General features: G+C 33.9%; 2 protein-coding genes across 2 annotated transcripts; one reads left to right on the forward strand and one right to left on the reverse strand.

Moving 5' to 3' along the window:
• Window positions 1-2,294: 2,294 nt before the first annotated feature.
• LOC18443741 (putative caffeoyl-CoA O-methyltransferase At4g26220) lies at window positions 2,295-14,381 on the forward strand. The gene is made up of 5 exons (XM_011628573.3): window positions 2,295-2,466; window positions 11,547-11,626; window positions 11,835-11,979; window positions 13,700-13,834; window positions 13,914-14,381. Exons 1-5 carry the CDS (start codon window positions 2,386-2,388, stop codon window positions 14,202-14,204), a joined length of 732 nt encoding a protein of 243 aa, XP_011626875.1. The 5' UTR covers window positions 2,295-2,385; the 3' UTR covers window positions 14,205-14,381.
• Window positions 14,382-22,959: 8,578 nt separating this feature from the next.
• Window positions 22,960-23,781, reverse strand: LOC18443740 (uncharacterized). Its single transcript, XM_006853922.4, has one exon. The coding sequence runs from the start codon at window positions 23,636-23,638 to the stop codon at window positions 23,144-23,146; it is 495 nt and encodes a 164-aa protein (XP_006853984.1). The 5' UTR covers window positions 23,639-23,781; the 3' UTR covers window positions 22,960-23,143.
• Window positions 23,782-24,500: the final 719 nt, after the last annotated feature.

The raw sequence follows: 24,500 nt of genomic DNA on the forward strand, positions 1-24,500 counted from the left end.
CTTTTAGATAAAGATGACATATTCTTTTATCTTGACCGACCTTGATAATTCAAAAAAAGCTATGATGATGATGATACTACTAAATAACTTATTAGATGATATAAGCCCTTCTCTCTCTCCCACACAAACACATTAACTTACAAATCTTACAGTTCTCTCTCTCTCTCACACATTTAGTTATCTCACAGCTCTCTCTCTCTTTTAACATACTAACCTTCCATCTCTCTCACACATATTTAGTTATTTTAGAGCTCTTTCTCTCTCTTTTAACATACTAACCTTCCATCTCTCTCACACACATTTAGTTATTTTAGAGCTCTTTCTCTCTCTTAAGTTATTAACCCCCCCTATATATATATATATATATATATATATATATATATAACTAAATTATGTTTCAGGCAAAAGAAGAGATATCCTTCGAGAATTAGAGTAATTTATGTAAGGACATAAAATAAATGCATTAACTACGAAATGGGTCAATTTTAACTAAAAATTACGGGAAAGGTCATTTACTGTAGAGTTTTTGAATTTTTTCCATAATGCCCTTCCCCATAACGGTTTTTGAAGAAAAAAATTTGATTGTCTGGGCATGTCCAATGTTTTGAGATAGTTGGCAACCTGTCCGAGGCTACTATCCGCGGACCACCCAAATTGTAGTGTTATAACACAGTCCAAGGTTCCCATCCCCGAACTGCTCAAATTGTCATGTTACAGCACATTATAGGCAATTTGAGGTCTCCACCCTTGAACAGCCTATATAAAAGATTTCGCCTAATATAATCCTCATGAGAAATTAGTAAAAAAATCAATTGAAATAATATACATCTTTAGTTTCATCCAATACTTCAAAATTTTCTACTGCAATTACCAAATGCTTTAGTTTACTAATCAAATCTCTTCCTATTTTTTAACTTGTACCATAAAGATTTTTAATTTGATATCATAAATTTATTGCTTATTTAAAATTATATAGATAGACATTTGATTCCATAAGAAGATATGTGATTCAATGTTATAAAAGACATGTGATTCCATGTAAGTGCCAAAGGCATGCAAAATAAGTAAGAAATTGTGTGATGATGCCTTTAGAATGATAAAAGTTACTATTATAAAATATTTCTTGAATGGTGATGATGTTATTATTAAAAAATCTTTTTAGAATGATGCAATGATAACTTTAATTTTGCATATTCTGTGGCATGGTAAAATGTTGGAAAAGCATCTCCCATATTTCTTCTAGAAATAGTCAAACAATAGCCATGTATTTCCCAGGTTGGATATAATACTACCCAAATAGTTACAATCCATTTGCAGTATTTTCCAGTTTGGATCTAAATACTACCCAAACAGTTACAATTCATTTGCAAGTAATGATTACGCAGTACTGTATTACGTCAGTAATATATTTCATAGACAATATATTTCCAGGTATCCAAACAACTCCTAAAGGTTCGTTCTGATTTTAGATAAAGATGACACATTCTTTTATCTTGTACTATAAATATAATGGCCAACCCCAAATAATTAGAAAAAAACTATGACGATTAGGATACTACTAATATAATGATGATGATGATGATAGTAATAATAATAACAAAATAAATAATAGTATTATTATTATAATTATTATGAGACACTATTTATACATGAGATTATTATTTTTATAATAATATTGTTAATATTTTTTTAGTATTATATTAATGACATTTTATATTATAATTATTAATAATTATTATTCTTATATTATAAAATATTTTAATAGTAATAATATTATAGTACAAATAATTGTTTCATGAAGGCTGGACCGCATTTGTACAGTATGCGATCTAAAGGTCTAAAGCATCCATCTTACATATGATGCAAATAGGTGGTCCATTTAAAAACAACGGTACAAATTATTATTTTTAATGGTACAAATGTTTTTTTAATATAATTATTATTTCTAATTTTCAAAAATTGATTTATTTATTGAACATGATATTCATGTCAAAGATTATATATTCTCTATAAATTAAAATCAAATTATATTTAAAAAATATATTTGTTACGAAGCCCGCAGTTCCACGTTTGTGGTCCTTTAGATAATTCAGCCTGAGTAAACGGGCCAACCTATTTTGAATTTCAAATCGATTACGAGTGAAGTTGCAGAGGCAAGTGGGACTGAATGTAAGCGGTTACTGTAGAAACCGTACTGTTATTGATAGCCATGTGCCGGTAATTTCATGATCTTTCATCTCGGATCCTCTCTCTTGTTTATTCAAGTCACCAACTTTTGGCTCTCTCAGTCCCCCACCTCACTCAGTTCAGTGGCCTTGGAAAAGAAGGGCGCTCTCTTTCTCTCATTTTACCCTTGAAAAAAGAAGAGGCCTCTCTCTCTAAACCATGGGAGAACTCACACCCAAGACCGGCTACATGTTGGAAGTAGATCACAAGACCCTCTTAAAATCAGATGATTTATACCAGGTACTTTCTCTCTTTCTTTCTTTCTTTCTCTCTCTTTCTTGTGACAAGGAGAGCGATCGTCTTTCTTTCTTTCTCTTTCTCTCTCTCTCTTTCTTGTGACAAGGAGAGCAGTCGTCTTTCTTTCTTTCTCTCTCTTTCTTGTGACAAGGAGAGCAGTCGACCAGCAATGTTTGGATTGAAATTTCTCTTCATTGTTGGATTCAACTTGCATGATTCTACTGATTCAATTATCCATAGGGTATTTTGTGCAAAAATTTTTTTGCCAAACGTTTTATCATTATTTGTTTGTGAAAAATACTTAAAGGTAAAAACTTTGGTGAAAATTTGTGTTAGAAGATCTTCATGTAAGTATTTCGAAAAAAAATTATCTGTGAAATTTTTTCCAGGCACAATTTTTTGTGAAAGTTGCCAAGCATTTTTGCCAAAATTTTCAATTATCGATAGGGTTTTTTGGACTTTTAAGAAGGGCTCAAAAATTGACACAGGGGCAGCACTAGTTTTCTCCAATAAAGTAATTTTTAGGAAGAAGATGCTTGTCACAGTGGTTTTATTGACTTTTCATATTTAGGAAAAGATAGGGGATGCAGATTTGGTACGAAAAAAAATTTCATTGAAAATTTTGGTAGATTTTCAGCACCGGTGGGTTTTTCTGATCCATTCTCCAAAAAGAAGAAACGAAAATCATTTTCCATATTTTTACTTGAGAGTTAGAGAGATAGAAGGGAGAGAGGGTGATAAGGCCGGTAATGTGCTCTCCCGTTCCGGGCCTAAAACAAATAGGGTCTAGGCCATAGTTTGTGGCCCAAGGGCTGCAGGCCCGTACCGGCCCAGTTCAGTCTGGCCTTGTTAGGTCCAGGCTGGGTTTGGGTCAAGGCCAACTTGGGCCCAATCTATTGCCCCCTTAGGGCTCCTGGAAAATAAACATTATCCGGACAAAAAAGGAGTGGTTCTTCTTCATAGGATCTGGAATGTTATTTTTGGAAAGTTTAAAGATGATAATGTTAAAGAAGTTTTGGGTACCTAATAACAAATATATATTAACAATATAAATATATAATATATTTGTAATATATATATATATATATATATATATATATATATATATATATATATATATATATATATATGAGTAATGATTTTACGAGATTTTTTCAAATCTACGTCTATATGACTTTAAAGGATTACAATTAAATTTGACACAAATATTTAGAAAAATCAACTACCACACCTATGTGATAATTTTTATGGAAATTTATATCAAATTTAATAGTGATCATTTAGAGTTCTATATACATGAATGTAAAAAGATCTCATAGGATCATTACTCTCTATGTTTTATATGTAATATATAATAAATATAAATTTTATTAATAAAATCAATATAAATATATTTATATAATATATTATAATAAAATATGATATATTATTTATTATGACGATCACGACTCATTTTGTATTTTAATTTTAATTTTAATTTTTTTTTACAAATCCAAATAACTTGAAAGGTTGAGCGTGTATTCTTCAAAAATAAAAGAATCTAATAAAAATATCAAAAAAAATAATTTGTAATAAATAAATTGATTAAAATATCCCTGTAAAATTTTAAAGGTATTTTGATCAATTTATTTTGTGAATTATTTTTTAAATATTTTATTACATGTGCTTTGATGAGAAGAGCACTCACCTAAAAATTTCAAGTTATTTGGACTCATATAAAAAAAAATTAAAATTCAAATACGAAATGAAGTCGTGATTATCAGATCGGCCTTGATTCAATCTAGGCCCTTAAGCTTATATGTTCATATTAATTAGTGAGCTAACACATATGACGTTGTAAATAGTTAATAGTGATATTTAAGAGCAATAATCGAGAAAAACGTTTGAAGAGTTTGGGTTCCCAACTTCAACAAAACCTTAAATTTTTAAAACATGAAACTTTGGGTAAAGTTTAGGTTCCTGTTTCTGTTTCACTTACCTTACAGCCAAAGGTGGTACTCTTATAGTATTAGGAACGTTATCTTTATGAAAGTTTTCTTTTATGCGAATAAACACGCCTTTAGAGGGATGGATCTCAAGTCGTCTTTCATTGTCAGATTTCTCATCGGAAAAGAGGAGCTTCATTTCCCAGCAAATTCTACAAACCCACTTCCTGTTTTTCACTCGGAACATCATTTTCACATATCTTTCATGTCATTTCATGATCCCTTTTAACCCAAATCACGCTCAAGCCATTGGTCAATGATCAAGTTCTTCGACCTCTTGTTTAAACCACTACATATGTTATGGAACCATTCATGAATCTGAACCAATTCCTGAGCTTTGTCGCTGCAAAAGACATGCACTTGAGCTGCTCTTTTTCTATAATGGAATCTACCTGGTCTCCGCTGATGGGATTGTATACTTTATCTTTATTATAAAAATATCACAATCAACCCTAGCTATCCGATATAAAATATGGTTATCAGATGTGGATTCTAAGAACTTGGATGCTTTACGGATTTTGAAAAAACATTCCCTTGAACAAGTCTCACTTTCAATAGTTAATAGGGAAAATGACTTTTAACCCCTTTCAAAAATTTTCATTTCTATTAACTTTTTGGGTTAACCAAAATCTTTTGTACTTCTTTAAGTTTTAAACTTTGGAACCACTAGCTTCCTAATTATGTTTTTTTTTTTTTAAACAAATTCTCGAAGAGACAAGTTATTTAATAGAACCATATCGAACTTCTGATCTTTTTGTTTTGCAAAATGCCAAACCTATACACTAGTCTTCCATTTTTTTTTTGTGACTTGATATACAAATTTTATTGATGATAATAATTTATAATTAGTATAATTAAGTAATAATTATAATAATAACAATACTATTTTAATTATTAAATTATTTCATCTCTTATAAGTATTTTAATAAAGTTTTTTAATAAATACATAAATAATAATAACCATTAACAATAGTAACAAATATCTTGATGAATCATTTTTCAAGTTCAAATGATATTGATATAATTGTCAAATAGGTCATAATATTAAAGAAAAATTCTTTTTTTTTTCTTTTTCATGTCTAAATTTATAGTGTGGGATCCATAGTGGTAAGATTGGTTTTAGGCAACGGAAGAGAAAAGGGAAAGGAGCATTTTGTAAAATAAAAAGATCAAATTTGTAAAAAAAAACAAAAAAAAACATAATTATGGGACTAACAGTCTCAAAATTTTGAATTTGAGGGGGTACAAGGGATTTTGATCAACCCAAAAGGCTAGCAGGGATGGAAGTTTCGGGGAGGGGTGTAATGGTCATTTTCCCTAGTTAATATTAATTGTGACCTCCCTCAACAAAACATAGATAATCTTATTATATTCTTTTCATCAGTGTCTTAAAACTCGACAAGTCCCGCTGCGGATGGCAGATCTAGATGGGGCATCGGTTGGGACCAAACTGGTTACGTGATGAGATGAGTCCCACCCGGTTCTACCGAAAAAACCATCCTTTTATATTGTTTATTTTTTTTGCTTTAAGCTTATACAATATTTATTTAAGTTCCCCTAAATTCCCAAAAGATAAAGGATTATTAATTGTTATTTATTTTATTTATTTTTTAATATTTTTTAGATTATTGATTTGGGCGTCCGATCCAAATCATCAATCCAACCCACCTATTCAAACCTGTGGGATAAAGCTCCACCCACCTATCCGGGTTTTGAAACACTGCTTGCATTATTGGATTCCAAAGAGCACATGGTGTAATAAATCAGCTCTAGTTTTGATCCATAGATGTGGAGGAAACTCAAAATGGCGACGAGAATTTCAATTGAAAATTTGTGTTAAGAAATCCAGTGTCCGTGGTGATTTTGTACTTATAGGATGGGTCATATGCAAGGTTTTAAAAAACGGCTAGTCGAATCGGACTCGTCCGGTTCGATTCGGAAACACACGTGCCCATGTCGATTCCAATCGAAAACCGAGAACCGCCCGATTCTAGAGTGGAACCGTCGGTTCCCATCTAGTTCAGCCCGGTTTTAGAGTGGAACTGCCGGTTCCCATCCGTTTCAGCCCGATTCTAGAGTGGAACCGTCGGTTCCCATCCGGTTCAGCCCGGATTGCACATGACACGCACGTGCGAGCGTGCCCCACGCACACTCACACGCGCACACAGGTGTCCGAGCGCACGTGCGAGCGTGCCCCACACTCAGTCACACGCGCACACTGGTGTCCAAGCGCACGTGTGAGCGTGCCCCACGCTCACTCACACATGCACACGTGTTCGAGCGCACGTGCGAGCGTGCCCCACGCACACTCACACGGGTGTCTGAGCGCACGTGCCCCACGCACACTCACACGCGCACACGTACGTCCATACGCATATGCGAGGTTGCCCTAATATTTTTATACACATTTTATAATTCATATTGCATAAGTATTTATATACCAAATTTGAATACCCATCTTTCAATGTGGGATAATTCCCAAACATCATTAAATGAAAACGAAATGTAAATATAGTATATTAATCGGCAATTTATAATCACATGTAGTTAGATGGCTTGATGGTTATGACTTTGAATTTTTTACTTGAGGTCTCAAGGTCGAATCCCCTTGGGCATGTGTTGCATTTTTGTTGTGTATATAGTGATTGGTATAAATATTTTTGTTGTTTTCGAATCCTTTAGGCATCTGTTGCATTTTTGTCATATGCAATGATTTAAAAAACGGATCGGTGATTCAGATCCGGTACCTCAAAAATCGATCCGGATCGGCGAATCGGTTATTCGGATCAGGAATCGACTGAATCGGTCGGATTAAAGCCTCAAAAAAATTATTAAAATTCATTATAAATGTTTTTTTTTAAGAATCCAATAAAAAATGAGGGTACTACATTATTAACTTTCATTTTTTTTATCAATTTGTGAATATCAAGATGTTCTTGCCCTGTATAAATATATTTTAACTATTAAATTTGCATCACATAAAAGAAAAATCATAGAATTATCATGGATAAAATATATAATTATATATGGACTATTATAAAGAGTAAACTAATCAATGGAAGAATGACCATTAAAATCTCGTTTTGGCGAAAAACCCTAACCCGTTAAAAAAACCCAAACTATTACAACCTAACTAACTATAATCTAAAATTATTACAACCTCACTAATTATAATATTATATATTGAAATTATAATTATTAGTTTACATTTTATAATTATTTTATTAGACAAATAATAACAAATTTAAAATATTTTATAATATTATCTAATTTAATATGTATTATTGACAACTGTAAGAAAAATAGTACATTACATGATTTATAATGTAAAAATTCATAAATAAAATAAAAGATTTGGTTATCAATGTAAAATTTAATAAAATGCGTACAAATTTTGAAAATAACACTTCAATTTTTCAAAAATTTATTTTTTTAGGTTTCTATAATAAATTTAGTAAAAGAGATTGTTAGTAGAAAGATGGATATTTCAAATAGAATAAACTTTTTTATTTTTATTTTTTTTATACCTTTCATATTATTTACAAAAATAATTATACAACTATATACAACAAAAATTAACGGTTATATTTTTTTTATTTTTCATTTTTTTATGTCTTTTATATTATTTATAAAAATATTTATATTTATATCAACCACTATATACACAACAAAAATATTTATATTTATATTAACGACTATATATACAACAAAAATGCAACACATGCCCAAAGGATTCGAAAACAACAAAAATATTTATACCAACCATTATATACACAACAAAAATGCAACACATGCCCAAGGGGATTAAAATGCAACACATGCCCAAGGGGGTGCCCAAGGGGATTCGACCTTGGGACCTCAAGTAAAAAATTCAAAGTCATAATCATCAAGCCATCTAATTACATGTAATTATAAACTGCTGATTAATAGACTATATTTACATTTCGTTTTCATTTAATGATGTTTGGGAATTATCCTACATCGAAAGATGGGTATTTAAATTTGGTATATAATTACTTATGCAATATGAATTATAAAATGTGTATAAAAATATTAGGACAACCTCGCATGTGCGTGTGCGCGTGTGAGTGTGCGTGAAGCACGCTCGCACGTGCGTGTCATGTGTGAATCGGATGGGAACCGGCGGTTTCCAATTTTCGGTTGGAACCGACACGGGCACGCGTGTATAGGGCAAGGGTTCAAAACTCTTCGACTAAGCACCTTGTAAAGCAAGGAGCAAGCTTGGACATATAAAAAATATTATTTTTTATTGTATTAATATATAATTTTGATATTTTTAATGATGATTTGTGACTTTTTTGTATCACATACTTTATTTTTTTATTTTACCTTTTTTAGAATTTTCTAAATTGATTATGGCTATTAATTAGTTTTTTTTTTTTTCAATGTTTATTTTTTATATATATATTTTTTTTTCTTTTTTAGATTTTGACTACTGTTTATAGTTTAGTTTGTCTTTAATTCCCTTTTGGGCATATACATAACTCGCACGGGGCAAGTCCTAGCCCGAGCCTAGGCCGAGTTCTTGCACCATGATGAGACTGTTTTCAGACTGCCTCGGTCCAAATATTGTACCGTGACCTAAGGTGAGTCACTTGGGCTAAGTCGGTGTGGACTCGTCTGAGCATTGTACAAGCCCAAAAGCCTTAGAAAATTAATAAGAATTTAAAATATTAAAAAATTAAAGAAAAATAATAAAGGTCAAATAAAACCAAAACAACCTAAAGAGTAAAAAAAATAACACTAGGACATAAAAAAAAATCATTTATGGTCAGGGATATGTTAAAAAAGTTTTCAATAAAGAAATATAACAATATAGTATATGGCAAAAAAAAACTCACGCCAGAAAGATTCAAATTCTATATAAAAATTTATATCAATTTTATATTTTATTTTATTTTATTACTTTTTTTTTCTAATATACCCTGAGTTATACAAGATAATTCGGGGCTTGCGGGACTCGGCCGAGTCCAATAAGAGTCGAGGAGATGGTTGAAAAAGTGGTTTTGATGGGGGTTTGTGAGGAGATAAATTTTGTGGGAGCGTTGAATGGAGGAGAGTCATCTGATGTTACGTTGGTTGTGAAGGCTTGTTATAGGAGAGAATTTACGAGGAAGAGTATGGAGACTGTGGGCGTGTGTTGCTAAGCCCAAGTGGAAGCCCCAGAGCCCGAACGATTATTTACAAAACAAAGACAAAAGCTTTGTGCTTCTTCAATTGGAGCCTGTTTCCAAGAAGCATGTGAGGCATCTTAACGGTTTACATAGAGTGAGATGGTTTTCATCGACTTATCAAGAGAGATAGCGAGAGAGAGATCTGTGCATGCCAATCTTTTCAGACTCGGCTTAGATTTGGCCTTGACTCGAGCCGAGTAACTCGGCCAAGTCTAATACACGACAAAGAAAGCATAAAAAATCAAAAAAAATGTAAAACAATTGTTAAAAATAACTCATTTTAAATAGGGAGGAGGTGGCCCTTGAAACTCGTCTCAGCCATAGGTCGAGGCCAAGTGCTTCGGCCAAGTCCAGGCGAATGCTTAGTCTTTTGTTTTGGTTTGGGTAATTAAAAGTGGGGAAGATAAGCCCCTACCCGTTTTTTCAATAGATTAGGAATTACTTTCCTAAGGTGTTAATTAATTATTAGGAATGAATACTACAATGAGGTAATTGAGTTACTCTTTGAAGGTGATGTTAATTGAGGTGTCAGCGATAAGAATGGATGCCACGATTACTTTTAGAAGGTGTTAATTGGGATGTTAGCTGTAGGAATGGATGCCACGATGGGGTAAGTGGCTGTGGGGATGCGACCACCACGACCCTTTCTTGACGAATGCTTAGTGTTGGCAAACACATACAACCATTTCCATTCCTAGTACTCTGTCTCGATACTTTTTGAATTTTATCTTGTTTCTTTTTGATTAATTGTTCCAAAAATATACAAAATGTCAAATACCATTTGTGTAAATGTATCAAAACCTATTGACTCCCAAAATTATGTGGCTAGGTCCCTGTTTGACTAGGGTATTTTGCCGCCTCATTACCTAAAGGGATGGGTCTATCTCTCAAACACCAAAAAGATTTTTGAAACCACATTGGACTTGATGAAGGGGCAAAACTGAAATTGCTCTTCTATGAGTTGTAATGTCAACTAGGAGCTTTTTTTTATAAAAAAACCTATTTACCTTTATGTTATAAAGGTTACAATTATTTCTACTCATGAGATGTCAAATTAGATTGTTTGCAATGAGTCACAAAGTTTGAGAGTTTTTTTTTTTTAAAACTATGAACAAAAGGTAAATAATCTATTTCAAACCTTTTCCTATTCTTTAAGCAAAACAAACGTAACAATATGACATGAATTGTTAAATGGTGACACCCATATGTTTGAAATTTGTTACATATGCATTTCCAAGGAAATGATCGTATTAGGGTGTCTTTTTTGCACCCTAAGTTATTATTTGTCGTTTTGCTTAGGCGCTTTTTTTCTCCCTCTTTCTAATGAAGTAAATAATTTAAAAAAAAATATACAAAGAAACCATTTACTTCTAATACGATACTTTCCAAGGATCGTATTAGCGTATCTTTTTATTATAAGCTTTTTGGCACCAAAAGTTATTATTTGTCGCTTAGCTTAGGCTCCTTTTTTCTTTTCTTTTTTTAATGAAGTAAATAATTTTTAAAAAAACATACAAAGAAACCATTTACTTCTAATACGATACTTTCCAAGGATCGTATTAGGGTGTCTTTTTATTATAAGCTTTTTTGCACTATAAGTTTTAATGAAGTAAATAATTTTAAAAAAAACATACAAAGAAACCATTTGCTTTTAATGCAAGAGGTGACAAACACTGTTTTCCATCAAATTTTGAGTTGTGTGGTTGCGAACTTGTCATTGACTAGTCTCAAAGTTTCAAAAAAAAAGATCTCAAACTTTGTGACACATGCCAAACCGTCCAATTTAACATCTTACAGTTAATAGCAATTGTGACTTCCTTATAACATGACTTCCCTATAACAATGATAAATAATCTCATACATAGTATACAATCCCATAATTTACTGCGTTTTTATTGTGCAGTACATCTTAAAGACAAGCGTGTACCCTCGAGAGGCCGAGGTCCTCAAAGAATTAAGAAATGCCAATCTTGCCCACCCAAAGTGAGCTCTCTCTCTTTCCTTACACATGCTAGGCACATTTGTATGTCATTAACATGTGTGGAAATTCTTGTTACATTTATTTCTTAGGTTTATTTATGAACTCATTCATGTATGTATATTTTATCTACTTGTTTATCAATTTATTTAAATATATTAAAAATATTAACTTATTTAATCATTTATGTTTATCTTGATTCTTGATAAGCAGGGGCTACATGTCTACTGCTCCTGATGGGGGTCAATTTTTTAGCTTGCTTTTAAAGCTGATCAATGCAAGGAAGACTCTTGAGATCGGAGTGTTCACCGGATATTCTCTACTCACCACAGCTCTCTCCCTGCCTCATGATGCCCATGTGTGTATTTCTCAACCCACTCTCTTAAAAATCAGTATTTTAAATCAGAAATTACATATCCAGATCAGGAACCGCTAGAGACAGACCAAGTTCCTTATCCGAACAAGGAGTCGATTTAGTTTCTTAGGAACCTTCTGGTTTTATTAAGAGACCTAGAAGTTCTGTCAGGGCCGACCTAAACATGCTGGATCGCCCAATTCTCTTATATTCATTTTTTTATTGTTTTTTTTTTCTTTTTTTTCTCTTTTTTTTTTCTTTTTCTTTTTCGCATTGACTCCCATGTTGAAGAATCTATCAGGTTCGTTCATCTGGATTGGTGATTCACCAATCTAGACTGGATTTTCAGATTGCTAGAACATTGCTTCAACCTTTTCTATCATTTTTGTTTTTTCAAATTTCTTCAATCCTCATGAACCCAAATATCTCACGACCAACAAAAACAAATAAAATTCAAATAAAAATTATATAAATACAACTATAATATAAAGGAAAATTTTACATTTGGCACTACCCACATATATTTTTTCAGTCGTATGATATAAGTGAATGTCTGGAATATCTTCAAACACATCGTCACAAGTCAGCTCTTGATCGTCTCATCTTTGTCGGACCGCTCTGACTATTTTATCTTTTATTGTTATTTTATAGATCATATTGCAGTGAAATTTGGGGCATGCAAATCTTTTCTAAGTGTGCACCTGATAAAAAGAAAAAATGATTATGTTTATGAAAAAATACTGAAATACTTCTAGAACTTACAAGGATATTTTGGTCCATTTAAAATCAAAAGGCACGCCCAAATTTCATATAAAGATGTTTGCGAAAAAAAATTTAAAATAAGATAGGATATTGGTGGTGTGGTGTAATTATAGGTCTCTTGGGTACGAGTCTTTTTTAAATGGGGACAAGTATACAATACACATATTTTTCAAATAAGGCGCATCTCAGAAACTATTATGGGAGATGTAATTTTGGTGTCCGAAATATGGCATAAAAATTTAATAATATCTTAACTACGAAATTTAAAGTTTCAAAATGGTGACAATCAAGCAGTTCTATAAACATTTAAAGATTTAAATATGGGTGCAGTTTGCATATGGATGCATTCGTAGCTGTAGTATATAATTTTAATGTAAATCTTAGGATTATCTCAAAATCTATTTTTATATCTAATTATAAAATTTTAAATTTCAAAAATGGGTAAAATCAAGTAGATTTATAAACATATGAAAATGGACAGTGTAGATAATATGTTGTAAAATGCACTATTTTTGGGACTTAAGATAATTTTATTTTTCATGGTCATACATCTCGATGTCGAGATGATCAATCAAACGGTTTTTCAAAATTAAAAGTACTTTTTTCGTTGGATTTTTGAGGTGCATCCGTAGCTCTACATTATAACGTTGCAACTTTATATAAACTTTTTCCTTTAAATATTGACCGTCTAGATAATGTTTTAGAACATTGACTACTTTTAGAACTTAAAATCCCATTTTCATACTTTTGGATCTCGAGATATAGATAATAAATTGGAAGATTTTCCAGCATTAAGACAACCTTCTCCCATGGATTTTTTAGGTGCAGTTTACTACATTGTAAGGTTGACACCTTATGTTACTTTTTTTCCTTCGAATGGAGAAGCTAGCTGAAACTTTTCCAAAAAATAGATTCACTATCACTCAAGGAAATAACATCTGATTGTGAACCATAAATTCAGATAACAGCAATAGATGTTGACAAAGATGTATACCAAGAGTACGCATTGCCATTCATCCAAAAAGCTGGTGTAGAACACAAGATCAACTTCATCCATTCCCCTGCTCTACCCTTCTTGGACAATTTGTTAGAGGATGTAAGCCCTTCTCTCTCTTTTTCACACACACATTAACTTCCAGTTCTCTCTCTTTCTCTCTAACTGAATTATCTTTCAGCCGAAAGAGGAGGGGTCCTTCGACTTTGCCTTTGTGGACGCAGACAAGGCCAATTACATAAATTACCATGAGAGATTATTGAAGTTGGTGAGGGTTGGAGGGCTTATACTCTATGACAATACATTATGGGGTGGCACCGTTGCTGAGGATGAGGCTTCAGTCACGGAATACATGAGGCCAAACAGGCAGCATCTCATGAAGCTCAACCAATTCTTAGCCGTCGATCCCCGAATCGAAATATCACAAGTTCCGGTGGGGGATGGTGTCACTCTCTGTCGAAGACTCCCATGATTCTTCCAGCCCCAAAACCCTATCTCTCTCTCTTATGTTTTCTCCTCTCTTTTTACTTTAAGGCTGAAAATGCATGGTGTTTCTATGAACCATGACTAATAATTGTTATTGTGGGTTTGATTTGCTTGGTTTTGTTGGACTTAGAAAATTATTGATGAATAGTTAAATTTTCCTAAATTGGTTGTTGAGAATTAGAGTAATTTATTTAAGGACATAAAATAAATACATTAAATACGAAATGGATCAATTTTGGCTAAAAATTACGGGGAATGTTGTTTACTGTGAAGTTTTTTTATTTTTTCCATAATTACCCTCCCCGGACTGGTGTTTGTATTTTTTTTTTTTTTTTTTTTTTTTTAAGAAGTCAATTGTCGGGGCATGTCCAATGTTTTTGGACAGTTGGCAACCTGTCCGAGGCTCCTATCCTTGGACCACCCAAGTTGAAGTATTATAACACATTATTGGCAGTCCAAGGTCCCCATCCCCAAACTGCTCAGATTGTCATGTTACACCACATTATAGGCAATCTGGTCTTCATTCTTGGACTGCCTCTAATGTGGTTGAAAACCAAATAGCACGGGTAGTTTGATGATGGAGACCTTGGACCGCTAATTAGATTGAAACGGTCCGAGGTCTCCATCTCCGAACCGCTCATAATGTGGTGTAACACAATAATCTAGATGTTAAGAGGATTAGGACCTCGAATCGATCGCCAACTGTCCTAAAACGTAGAACATGGCCCAAGCAATATAAAAATAAAATAAAATTTAAATTTTTAAATGAGTCTGGGGATACCATCCCCGGTCCGAGGGGCATTATTGGAGAAATTAAAAACTCTATAGTAAATGACTTTTCTCATAATTTTGGCCAAAATTGACCTTTGTTTTTCTTTTTCTTTTTTTGTTTTGTGTTCGTATGTAAATTACTCTTACAATTAAGGGCCCATGCAATACCTCTCATCTTCAGAATCAGATACTCTTATGCATGCATGATGTGTAAACTCAAATTCAACATGTTAATGAATAGTTAGGTGCCGTTTTATTTTAAAATTTTGTCAAATGGTGCTCTTTTCCAATTTGTTATTTATTTTTTAGGGGTATTTCATTGTTTCTATTTGGATTAAAATTCACGGGATTATTTACAATGAGATTATTTACCTTTGGTACAAGAAGATTACAATTACTTACAACCACCCGATATAAAATCTAATAGCTTGGATGTGTCACAAAGTTCAATAAAAAAAATTTTGAATTTTGAATTTGGTTAATGAAATAAATGCAGCCACCCAATTTTACATCCAATGGTCAAAGATTAATTATAACGACCTCGTACTAAAGATAAATGGTGTCATTATATACTTTCCCATAATTTATTATAGCGTAGTGCAATGGTAGCAGCGGTGATGATAGCGTTGTGGTGGTGGTATGGTGTGTAGGGTGATAGCGATGTAGAGCAAGGTGCGATGAGGTTTAGAGCTCCTCTGCCTCGAGCTCTCAGTCTCAGCGTAGTAGAGATGATCCACATCAAGCTGAGAGGAAAGGTAAGGCTGCCATTGGGGGTGGCTCTTCTGTGCGAGGGGATGGTAAGAATGCTTTGCACCCGGCACCTTAGGGCCGTGGTGTTCTTGGTTCTGCCCTTGTTGGTGCTTGGTCTGCCTCTCTTGCGAGGCCGGGAGCTTCTCAGCAACCACTTCCACCCGCTTGGGGTTCTTAGAGGAATGGAAGTTTTGAGGCTAAGAATGGTTTTCCGCCCCCTGAGGTGTCTCCTGCTTTGGGGGGGGTGAAGGTTATTGACATTAAAGACAAGGCTACATCCACCTGGGAAGATATGCTTGATAAGTCTTTAGTATGTTGTTTTAGTCCACCAGTGGAAGATTTAAGCTTACTCCAAGATTGGGCCTCGAAAACTTGGAGGTGCAATTTCTCTTGTTGGAAGATCCCTTAGAATATGACCTTAATTTTTTTGACCAAGAAGAACACTGACGATGATGATGATGAAAGCCCTTAACACTCTAGGAAGAAGCAATGCAACAAGAACAGCCAAGATTCCAAGAAATTTAAGTAATACTGAAGAGAAGAAGCTATACCATGGACCAGGTGCTACACAATATGTTTACAGTCCATTAATTGGTTCCATGAGGCTTGCTGCAGCAGCTGCGCCTCTCGAGATATTTCATTCTCAAATCAAATTGGATTAGGAAAAAACCTAGAAAAGGCTATAAGTGAGTCTATGTATGCAACTTTCAATTTCTCTCAATATCATAGAGAAATGTGTCATTGACTTCCCAGTCAAATGTGACATGTGTACCCCACAAACCACTTTTAACCAGATCTACTGTTGAAAACACAAAACCCTTGAGAGATTCTCCAGGCATATGTTCTTGAGCAGACGATCGCTAGTGCTCACATTGTTGTATTCAAACTCATAAATTGTGGAAAACTCCTATTGCATTATAACACGGAAAAATATACAAAGAGACCATTTACTTGTGGTTTAAGGAGGTCCCAAACACACTCTTGGTTGTTAGATTTTGGATGGTTGTAAGAGTATCATTGATTAGACTCAAAGTTCAAAACAAACAATTTTGAACTTCATGTCATACCTCAAGCCATCTAATTTAACATCTAATGGCTAAGAGTACTTGTGATCTCTTTGTAACAAAAATAAATGGTCTTTGTTACTAAATTTCAGATTGACTGCAGATCCGGATAAAAATTTTCACTATGTCAATCTCAAGCATAAAGTAGTGGTGTGACTCTATAACATAAGAAACCATAGGTCCTTTGTTCATCTCGTCTCCAACCCATAAACTTTGAAGTTTGATCCTAGTTTATGCTCAGAAACCAGATTTCTTTGATTACACACACATCAGCCCTTAATGGGCTTCAAGAACATATAAATTCTAATTTGTGGGGAGCAGACCATGAAGCTCCATATCAATCTAAGCAACTAATAATGGCATTGAAAGGATTCTGTGTTCTGGAATTTTAGGTTTAAAAAGGTGGTTGTTTGAAAGAGACTCAAAACCAGATGGGTGGATGTAATCAAATATGATTGACCTAGAAACATGACAATATATTCATGACTTGCATTGCTTGATGATTTTACAAGGTGGTGTCAGTTACTGCATAACATTCATAATTTAGTATAGGGGGATTTGACATTCTTGCAATATTATTTTTTAATGAAGAACAATATCGTATCAAAAAAATAAGACTGGTATCCAATCTTAACTGGTGCTTCTTTGACCATATTTCAGAAATATTAAGAATTGCCTGCCCTTGTCTAACTTCGTTATAGGTTCAATAGGTTCTGTTAATCAAAAACTACCAGCTGCATTTGCATTCGAGCAGCTTTATCAGATCGCTCGTGCAATCCTGATTCCATAGGCATCATCTACCACATACGTCTTCAGTATGCATCCCTCCAATGGTTGGATGATTGATGCAGATCTATCCTATTATAGGACTTGTAATGCTTCTTTGCTATCTCTCTCCTCCATCTTGCTCTAGAAAGTTAGCCATTATTCAATAGGAACACTGTCTCATATATCTATTTGTTATTTTTTCCTCCCTAATCTTTCATGAAACTTAACATCTAAATTGATTTTCTGATGGTCAACTTGATGGTAGTAGTGGCAGTGTCCTATGCTCTTATGATTGTTGTTTTGTGCAGGATGTACGACCTGCATATTCATCAATGATGAATCCTATATGTTTCGCAATCTAATACAAACAACGTATGCATATGTGAAGAAGCTGGGGCCAGAACGTGGTTAGCATTGGACACATTGAAACTAGAAGTAAACTCATTAGGGTTGAAGAGGACATTTTAGAGAGAGAGAGAGAGCATAGACTCCCTATAGGGCTACATTGTTAATGCATGGACTTAATCTGAGATACCAGTGGTATTTATAATACTGGGATTATTTATAGAATAACACTAGGAAATCCAACATGCTAATAACCCTATACACATCCTAAAAGGACATTAAGATCTTTGTATCTACACAACTACTAAAATAACACAACAATTCCCCAGACCCTAACCCTAACCCTAACCCTAACCCCATCCATAACAAATGCACAATTAGATAAATGTCCTCACAACAAGCCTTTCATCCACACCCAAGCTGGTGATATCTTGCTGCTCCTGCTTTTCATTTCTCTCTGAACTCTCTCTACTACTCTCTCTAGCTGTCTCTACCACTCTCCCTCTCCTACTCGAACATCCAGCACTCCTTTTTCTCCCCTGTTTTTCCCTCTTTTAATGTTTTGATATATAACTTTTGGTTGTATAGTCAGAGCACCCAGTCTGTGGAATGCCTATACCCATTTCTCATGGGTTTTTAAGAATGCTTTATATGTAATATAATGTCATCAATTCTCCAAAAAAAAAAAAGAGCAAGCCTTTCATCCACAGACAACATAACTTGGAGGGACTGTGTTGGAATGTTGAGATTGACTTCTCAACATTTAGAAAGGTAGAAAGAATTGCTCTACAGATGGGACAGCAAGGTTCCTTAATCTTCCAACTTAATTAAGAGTAACTTAGTCTTCCAACTTAATTAAGACCTCTATTTGTCTAGTCATTGGATTTTTCCATAGCATTAAACCCTCATGTTGATTAATTATGCAATTTGAGCATCTGCATTTATGAATGTAGGGCATTATATTTGCTTTTAGACTTCAGCATAATTATTAGTTGATAAAAACTATAATCAGAATAAAACCAATAATAATAATAACAGCAATGATATATAAATTAAAGGTTAAATCTTGGGTAATGATATATAGATTAAAGGTTAGTCCCAAGATTTAACTCCCTAACAAGATCACAATCGCAACGTCCAAGAGCTGTATGCCACAGAAATGAGGGCTACTTATGTGCAGTTCTAACTATGGCATGTCCACCTCTAAGATATCCACCAATAGATACATACCATGGATGCTCCATCATCCTTTGATCCTTTACAGGAAAGTTAAACTCAATTATGCAATATCATTATCAGAAGTCATGTTGAAAGGTTCAAGGAATATTTAATTGACCAAGTATTTATGTATTATTTATTATATAAATATGATTCACAGGAAACTGTTTATTCATTGATTAAAACCAGTCAAGGTACATTATTCAAGCCTTCTTTTTATTTTTGATTCTTTAGAAGTTCTCTACTTTTCTTAGTCATAGGAGTATTTCTTCCTTTACCTAAACAACTCAAAAGTGGCAAGATACATATCAGATGATTTATGTGCTATGCATAATATAAGCCGACAGACCTAGGAAGAATGACCTCTAAGCCCACAAATTTGATCACTTGCACAAACATGAGGCAAACCACTCGTAGAAGTTGTGAAGTATTGGGCGTTGTCTCTGCTACCATGGATTTATCAGGTGAACAATATAAGCCAACAAAACTAGGAAGAATGACATCTAAACTCACAAATTTGATCACTTGCACAAACGAGGTAAACCATTCTTAGAAGTTATGAAGTATAGGGCATTGCCTCTGCTACCATGGATTTATCAGGTGTGAACATCTATTTATCATAAACATTACCTTTGCCTCTACCTCCACATCTGTCTCTCCTAATACAAAGATTATCGATAAATTCTGCCTCATACAATAGAGTCTAAGGACCCAAGAAAAGGAGGGACCCTCACATCGTAGAATTAGCTACAATTCATCTTCCTTCACAAAACAGTAAGTTATTGTTCTAATTTTGTAACAAGGAACCTGATTATACCAATAGGGGTAAATGTTTATTGATCCACAACAAACCAAGAAATGCCAGTCGATCACATATAGCATTTGCTTTCTTATGATAATATCAAAGAAAAAAGACTCCCATCTCACTGCACTCAATATGGAAACTGATGCACATTTTTTTATGACATACACTTCCTTGCAAGCCACTACAAGTTGCCTCTCTACATACCTGGCAGGCGCAGAACCGAGACACAGACTCTTTGGCAAAGCTGGGAGCACAGACTGCCCCAACCCCTCCACAGCAATAAACAGCCACCCTCCATCTGCCTCTCCATATGCCGCTCAAGGCACTTCAGCCTCCTCACTGATTTGATAGGATCTCTCACCATCCCATCTCATTTTCTCTGTCCTCTCCTTCACTTTCTCTTTACTTACTTGTCTAATATCAACCCCCCCTCCCGTCCCCTCCCCTCCCCTCCCCCCCAAGAGGCACTCTCTCTCTTTGTGCAACAACTGTAATCTCAAACTTCTTTCACTTACCTGTCATCTCTCTTTTTCTTCTCCTTTTTTCCTTTTTTCCTTTTTCATTGTGCCCTTTTTCTTTTTTCCTTTTTACATTTCTCTTTCTTTTAGTCCAAGAAAATGGAGAAATTGAGGAAAATGTCGCACATAGAATTAGAGCTGGGTGGGCGAAGTGGAAATGTGCAACTAGAATTTTATGTAACCGTCGCATACCAATGAAGCTAAAGGGTCGGTTCCATAAGACAGCTGTGAGACCAGCTTTGCTCTATGGGGCAGAATGTTGGGCGGACAAAAAAATATATATCCATAAAATGAGTGTAGCGGAGATGAGGATGTTGCGATGGATGAGTGGCAAGACAATAAGGAATAGAATCTGAACTGAATCCATTTGAAAAAGTTTAGGTGTGGCACCAATAGGCGATAAGATGAAAGAGAGTAAACTTAGATGGGCTGGCTATGTGTGGCGTCGACCCAATACAACACTTGTTAGGTGGTGCACGTTAGTTCAAATAGAAAGATTGAAAAGGGCAAGGGGTAGGCCCAAAAGGACGTGGTTGGAAGTCGTCCGAATAGATATGGGGACTTATGGCCTCACTAAGAGTATGACCTTAAACAGAGCAGAATGGCGAACCAGATTTCATGTAGCTGACTCCAATTAATTGGGGAAAGGCTATGATGATGATGATAATGTCACCTCTTGCAAAAAAATAAAAGATGAATGCAACACGCAATTCCAACCATCAGTTCAGCCATCACGGTCAATGAAAACCACAAAGCAACAGTTTGCCCACAGTTCTCCCACAAACATGTAGGATTATTGAAGATTTACAATCAGAAATAATTCTCCAGGATTATTGAAGATTTACAATCAGAAATAATTCTCCAGGATTATTGAAGATTCACAATAAAAAATAATTCTCCCTATTTAATGTCATTCCTAAAAGTGAATCACAGAAGATTTACCTAAAAAACAAAGTAATCACAGCAGAAATTTGGATTTTTCTTTTTGAGATTGATTTTTCCAAACAAGATTACCTAGAAGCATCAGGAATAAAGAAATTTCTTAACAATTAAAGTTCTACTGTAACTTTCTAAGTTTTTAACATACCTCCTTCCATTTAGAAACTGTAAAGAACTTACATAAATTAATGTTAGATAAGCAAAAGAAATGATACAAATTTGGTTCATTTTGCAAATGTTTTTTCCGGTGGCCCAACTGAAATTATGCAATTCCACTTTACACAGAAAAAGGAAGAAAAAATTAACAGCGATAAGTTATTTTCTGTAGCAAGTCCAAACTTCTCAAAAAAGAAAAGAAATGATTAAAAAAGACAAAGATTGAAAAATCCAACCAAAAAGACCTTGCAAGTTGAACAATCAAAATCATGGGTTGTTAATGTGTTGTAATGTAGATTATTTTGCAACTGAAGCAACCGAACTTTTTTCCAATCCATTATTGAAGTGCCAAAACTACAAAGAATGGTTGATTTTTGCAATTTTTTCTTAGCGCTGGTTTCTCAAATATTATCTTCTAATCAGTACTCATAGCCAACAATCATTTACCAACTCATCTTCAAATCAGAATCAGAAACATGCACATTATCAGCTATACTATTGAAATTTAATTTCTTCAGGGAGGTAATGAAATGTGACCTTCAAATGATACAAAACCATATAATTTCTTCATGTTACTCGAAAAATTCAACAAAAGAGTAAATATTTTGACAGCTTTATCTGCAAATTGAATACGCAACATAATCGAACAAATCCTTCAGCATTACCAAATAAATAGGCTATACTATCTCAACATGCTTCAAAATCATAATAAGAGCTAGACCACTCATAATGAGAATATCTAACCATCTTGAAGGGACGTCCATCTTGAAGGGAGCTAACTATAGCGGGAAATAATCAGCAATAGAAGTTTTGTACAAAATTCACAAAAGAATCCTATACATGCAGAGATTCAATTGACCGACAAAAGGCCAAATAAAACTACAGTAACTCTCTATTGCATCAACAGACTTTATGATAAAGTTTGAACTCTTGTTCGATAGTTCTAATGTCTTGACAGTTAGCAGATTATCTGAAGCTATCAATAAGTATAAAAAGATAATCAGTTACCAACCCAAAAATAGAGTATAAGAATATTAAATTTTGCATAGCTGAACATCTAGAATTGCAACTCATACTAATCTCTAGGAACCCCACTTTCTAAAAGCAAACAAACAAGCTAATGCAACAAAAATACATATTCATGATGCATCATCAGAAACAAAACTCACTTCTCAATACACCAAAGAAAATATTGGAGAAAAACTAAAAAATTCAATAGGCAAGAAGAATGACACTTCTTCTATCACCAAACCATGTAAAAGTTATGGTTTTCTCAAAATCATACCTTTAGTAACTTCTACCATGGCCATCCATATTCGTTTCTAAAATCAACTTTCTTAATCGAACGAATTTCTGATACCAAAGAAAACCCATAAATAAAATTTAAAGGAAAAATTAAACACCCAATAGGCAACGGAAATTCCATTCCCTTATAAGCAAACATGTAACCGAGAAAAGCCCAAAATAAAGGCCATCAGTAATCACTGCACAGCATACTGATACATTAATTACTTCTCAAAAAAATACAGATACAAAGAAACAGCATCAGATACAGAAAAAGGCAGGCTTTGGAGATTTACAACAAATCTTATCAAGGCTTCTTAGGAGGCAGGGGATCATACAAAAGCATCAGGAAGAGAGAGAGATTAGGAACCAAGAAAGGAATAATGGAAGGAACCTTCTTTACCCATCTCTTCCTTCTCAGTATCTTCCTATAAATCTCTCTCTTCTCCTCTGGCCCCATCTTTAATGGAGGTGGTTCTGCTCCCTTTGCAAGAACCAGTGGTGGGGGTTGTGTAAATGGACATTTGCTCCTCCATGAAGTTTGGGGCAACCCAAGGTTGGCCAATTTCCTAAGGAAGAGTGAGAAAGCCCATTTCCAGTGAAGAGAGAGACACTGGTTTTTGGGTTTGTTGCAAAATATGGGTGGGTAATCCCAATTAATAAAACAGGGGATGCAGCTTGATACAAAGAATTGGGAAGAGAGAGAAGGTTGGGTGGTGGGTAGAGTGAGAATGTGGGTAAGGGCATTGCTTCTTTGCTCCCATGTGGTCTCAAGCAAGGATGAAGGTAGCTTCCTGTTCATCCCTGTCTGTATCAGTTTTTAAGAAAACAGCAGTGTCCCAAAACTTGGAGCTCACGGAAACATTTGTGATGGTGAAGAGATAATCCAGTTTGCCTCCATGGGGGCACTGGGGTTGCTTTGTTAACCATGTTAGGGACTCATTTCTTTTGTGATTTGTTATTGGAAAAAGAAAAAGATTTATTTTATATATAGCCGAGGCTCTAGTTGATGTCTAAATATCTAAAATTGATCATCTCGCATCAAGATGGATGGACATCATAAAAAAAAAAAAGATTTTAAATTGGAAAAAGTTTATATAAAGTTGCAACTTTAAAATGTAGAATTACAGATGCATTTCAAAAATGTATTGAAAAAAATTATTTTAATATTGAGAAACTCTCTAATTGATCATCTTGATATCAAAATGTATGAATATGAAGAAAAAAAATATTTTGAGCCCCAAAAATAATGTATCTTGAAACACAATATCTAGACAGTCCATTTTCAAGATTTCATCTCTTTGATTTTAACCATTTCTAGAGTTTAAAATTTTATAATGAAATATAAAAATAAATTTTCAGATAATCCTAAGAATTTTGTACATCAAAATTATGTTATAATAAAATTTGGAGGTACGCCTTAATTGGATTGTTTAAAGTTGCAACCTTATAGAAACCGCACCCTTTTAAGTTTTAGAAGTAGCACATCTTATAATGCATTTTGGACCATTAATTTTCAATATTTTAAAGTTTTCATGATCAACACTATTTTTTAAGCTTTAAATTTTATAATTAGAGATAAAAATGTACTTCAAGGCTATCACAAAGATTTCAAGTATTGAAACCATATTTCTCAATATCATTTGAAGGTGTGTACTACTTTG

Source organism: Amborella trichopoda, chromosome 5, assembly GCF_054954075.1.
Source record: "Amborella trichopoda isolate Santa Cruz 75 chromosome 5, AtrichopodaSantaCruz75HAP2 v2.0, whole genome shotgun sequence".
In the NCBI taxonomy this organism is placed as follows: domain Eukaryota; kingdom Viridiplantae; phylum Streptophyta; class Magnoliopsida; order Amborellales; family Amborellaceae; genus Amborella; species Amborella trichopoda.

Bases quoted from the DNA above. Each gene is read 5' to 3' on its own strand.
- LOC18443741 (XM_011628573.3), top strand. From the start codon at position 2,386: ATGGGAGAACTCACACCCAAGACCGGCTACATGTTGGAAGTAGATCAC. The intron at 2,467-11,546 runs GTACTTTCTCTC...TTTATTGTGCAG, and splicing joins AATCAGATGATTTATACCAG to TACATCTTAAAGACAAGCGT. The intron at 11,627-11,834 runs GTGAGCTCTCTC...CTTGATAAGCAG, and splicing joins GCCAATCTTGCCCACCCAAA to GGGCTACATGTCTACTGCTC.
- LOC18443740 (XM_006853922.4), bottom strand. From the start codon at position 23,638: ATGAACAGGAAGCTACCTTCATCCTTGCTTGAGACCACATGGGAGCAA.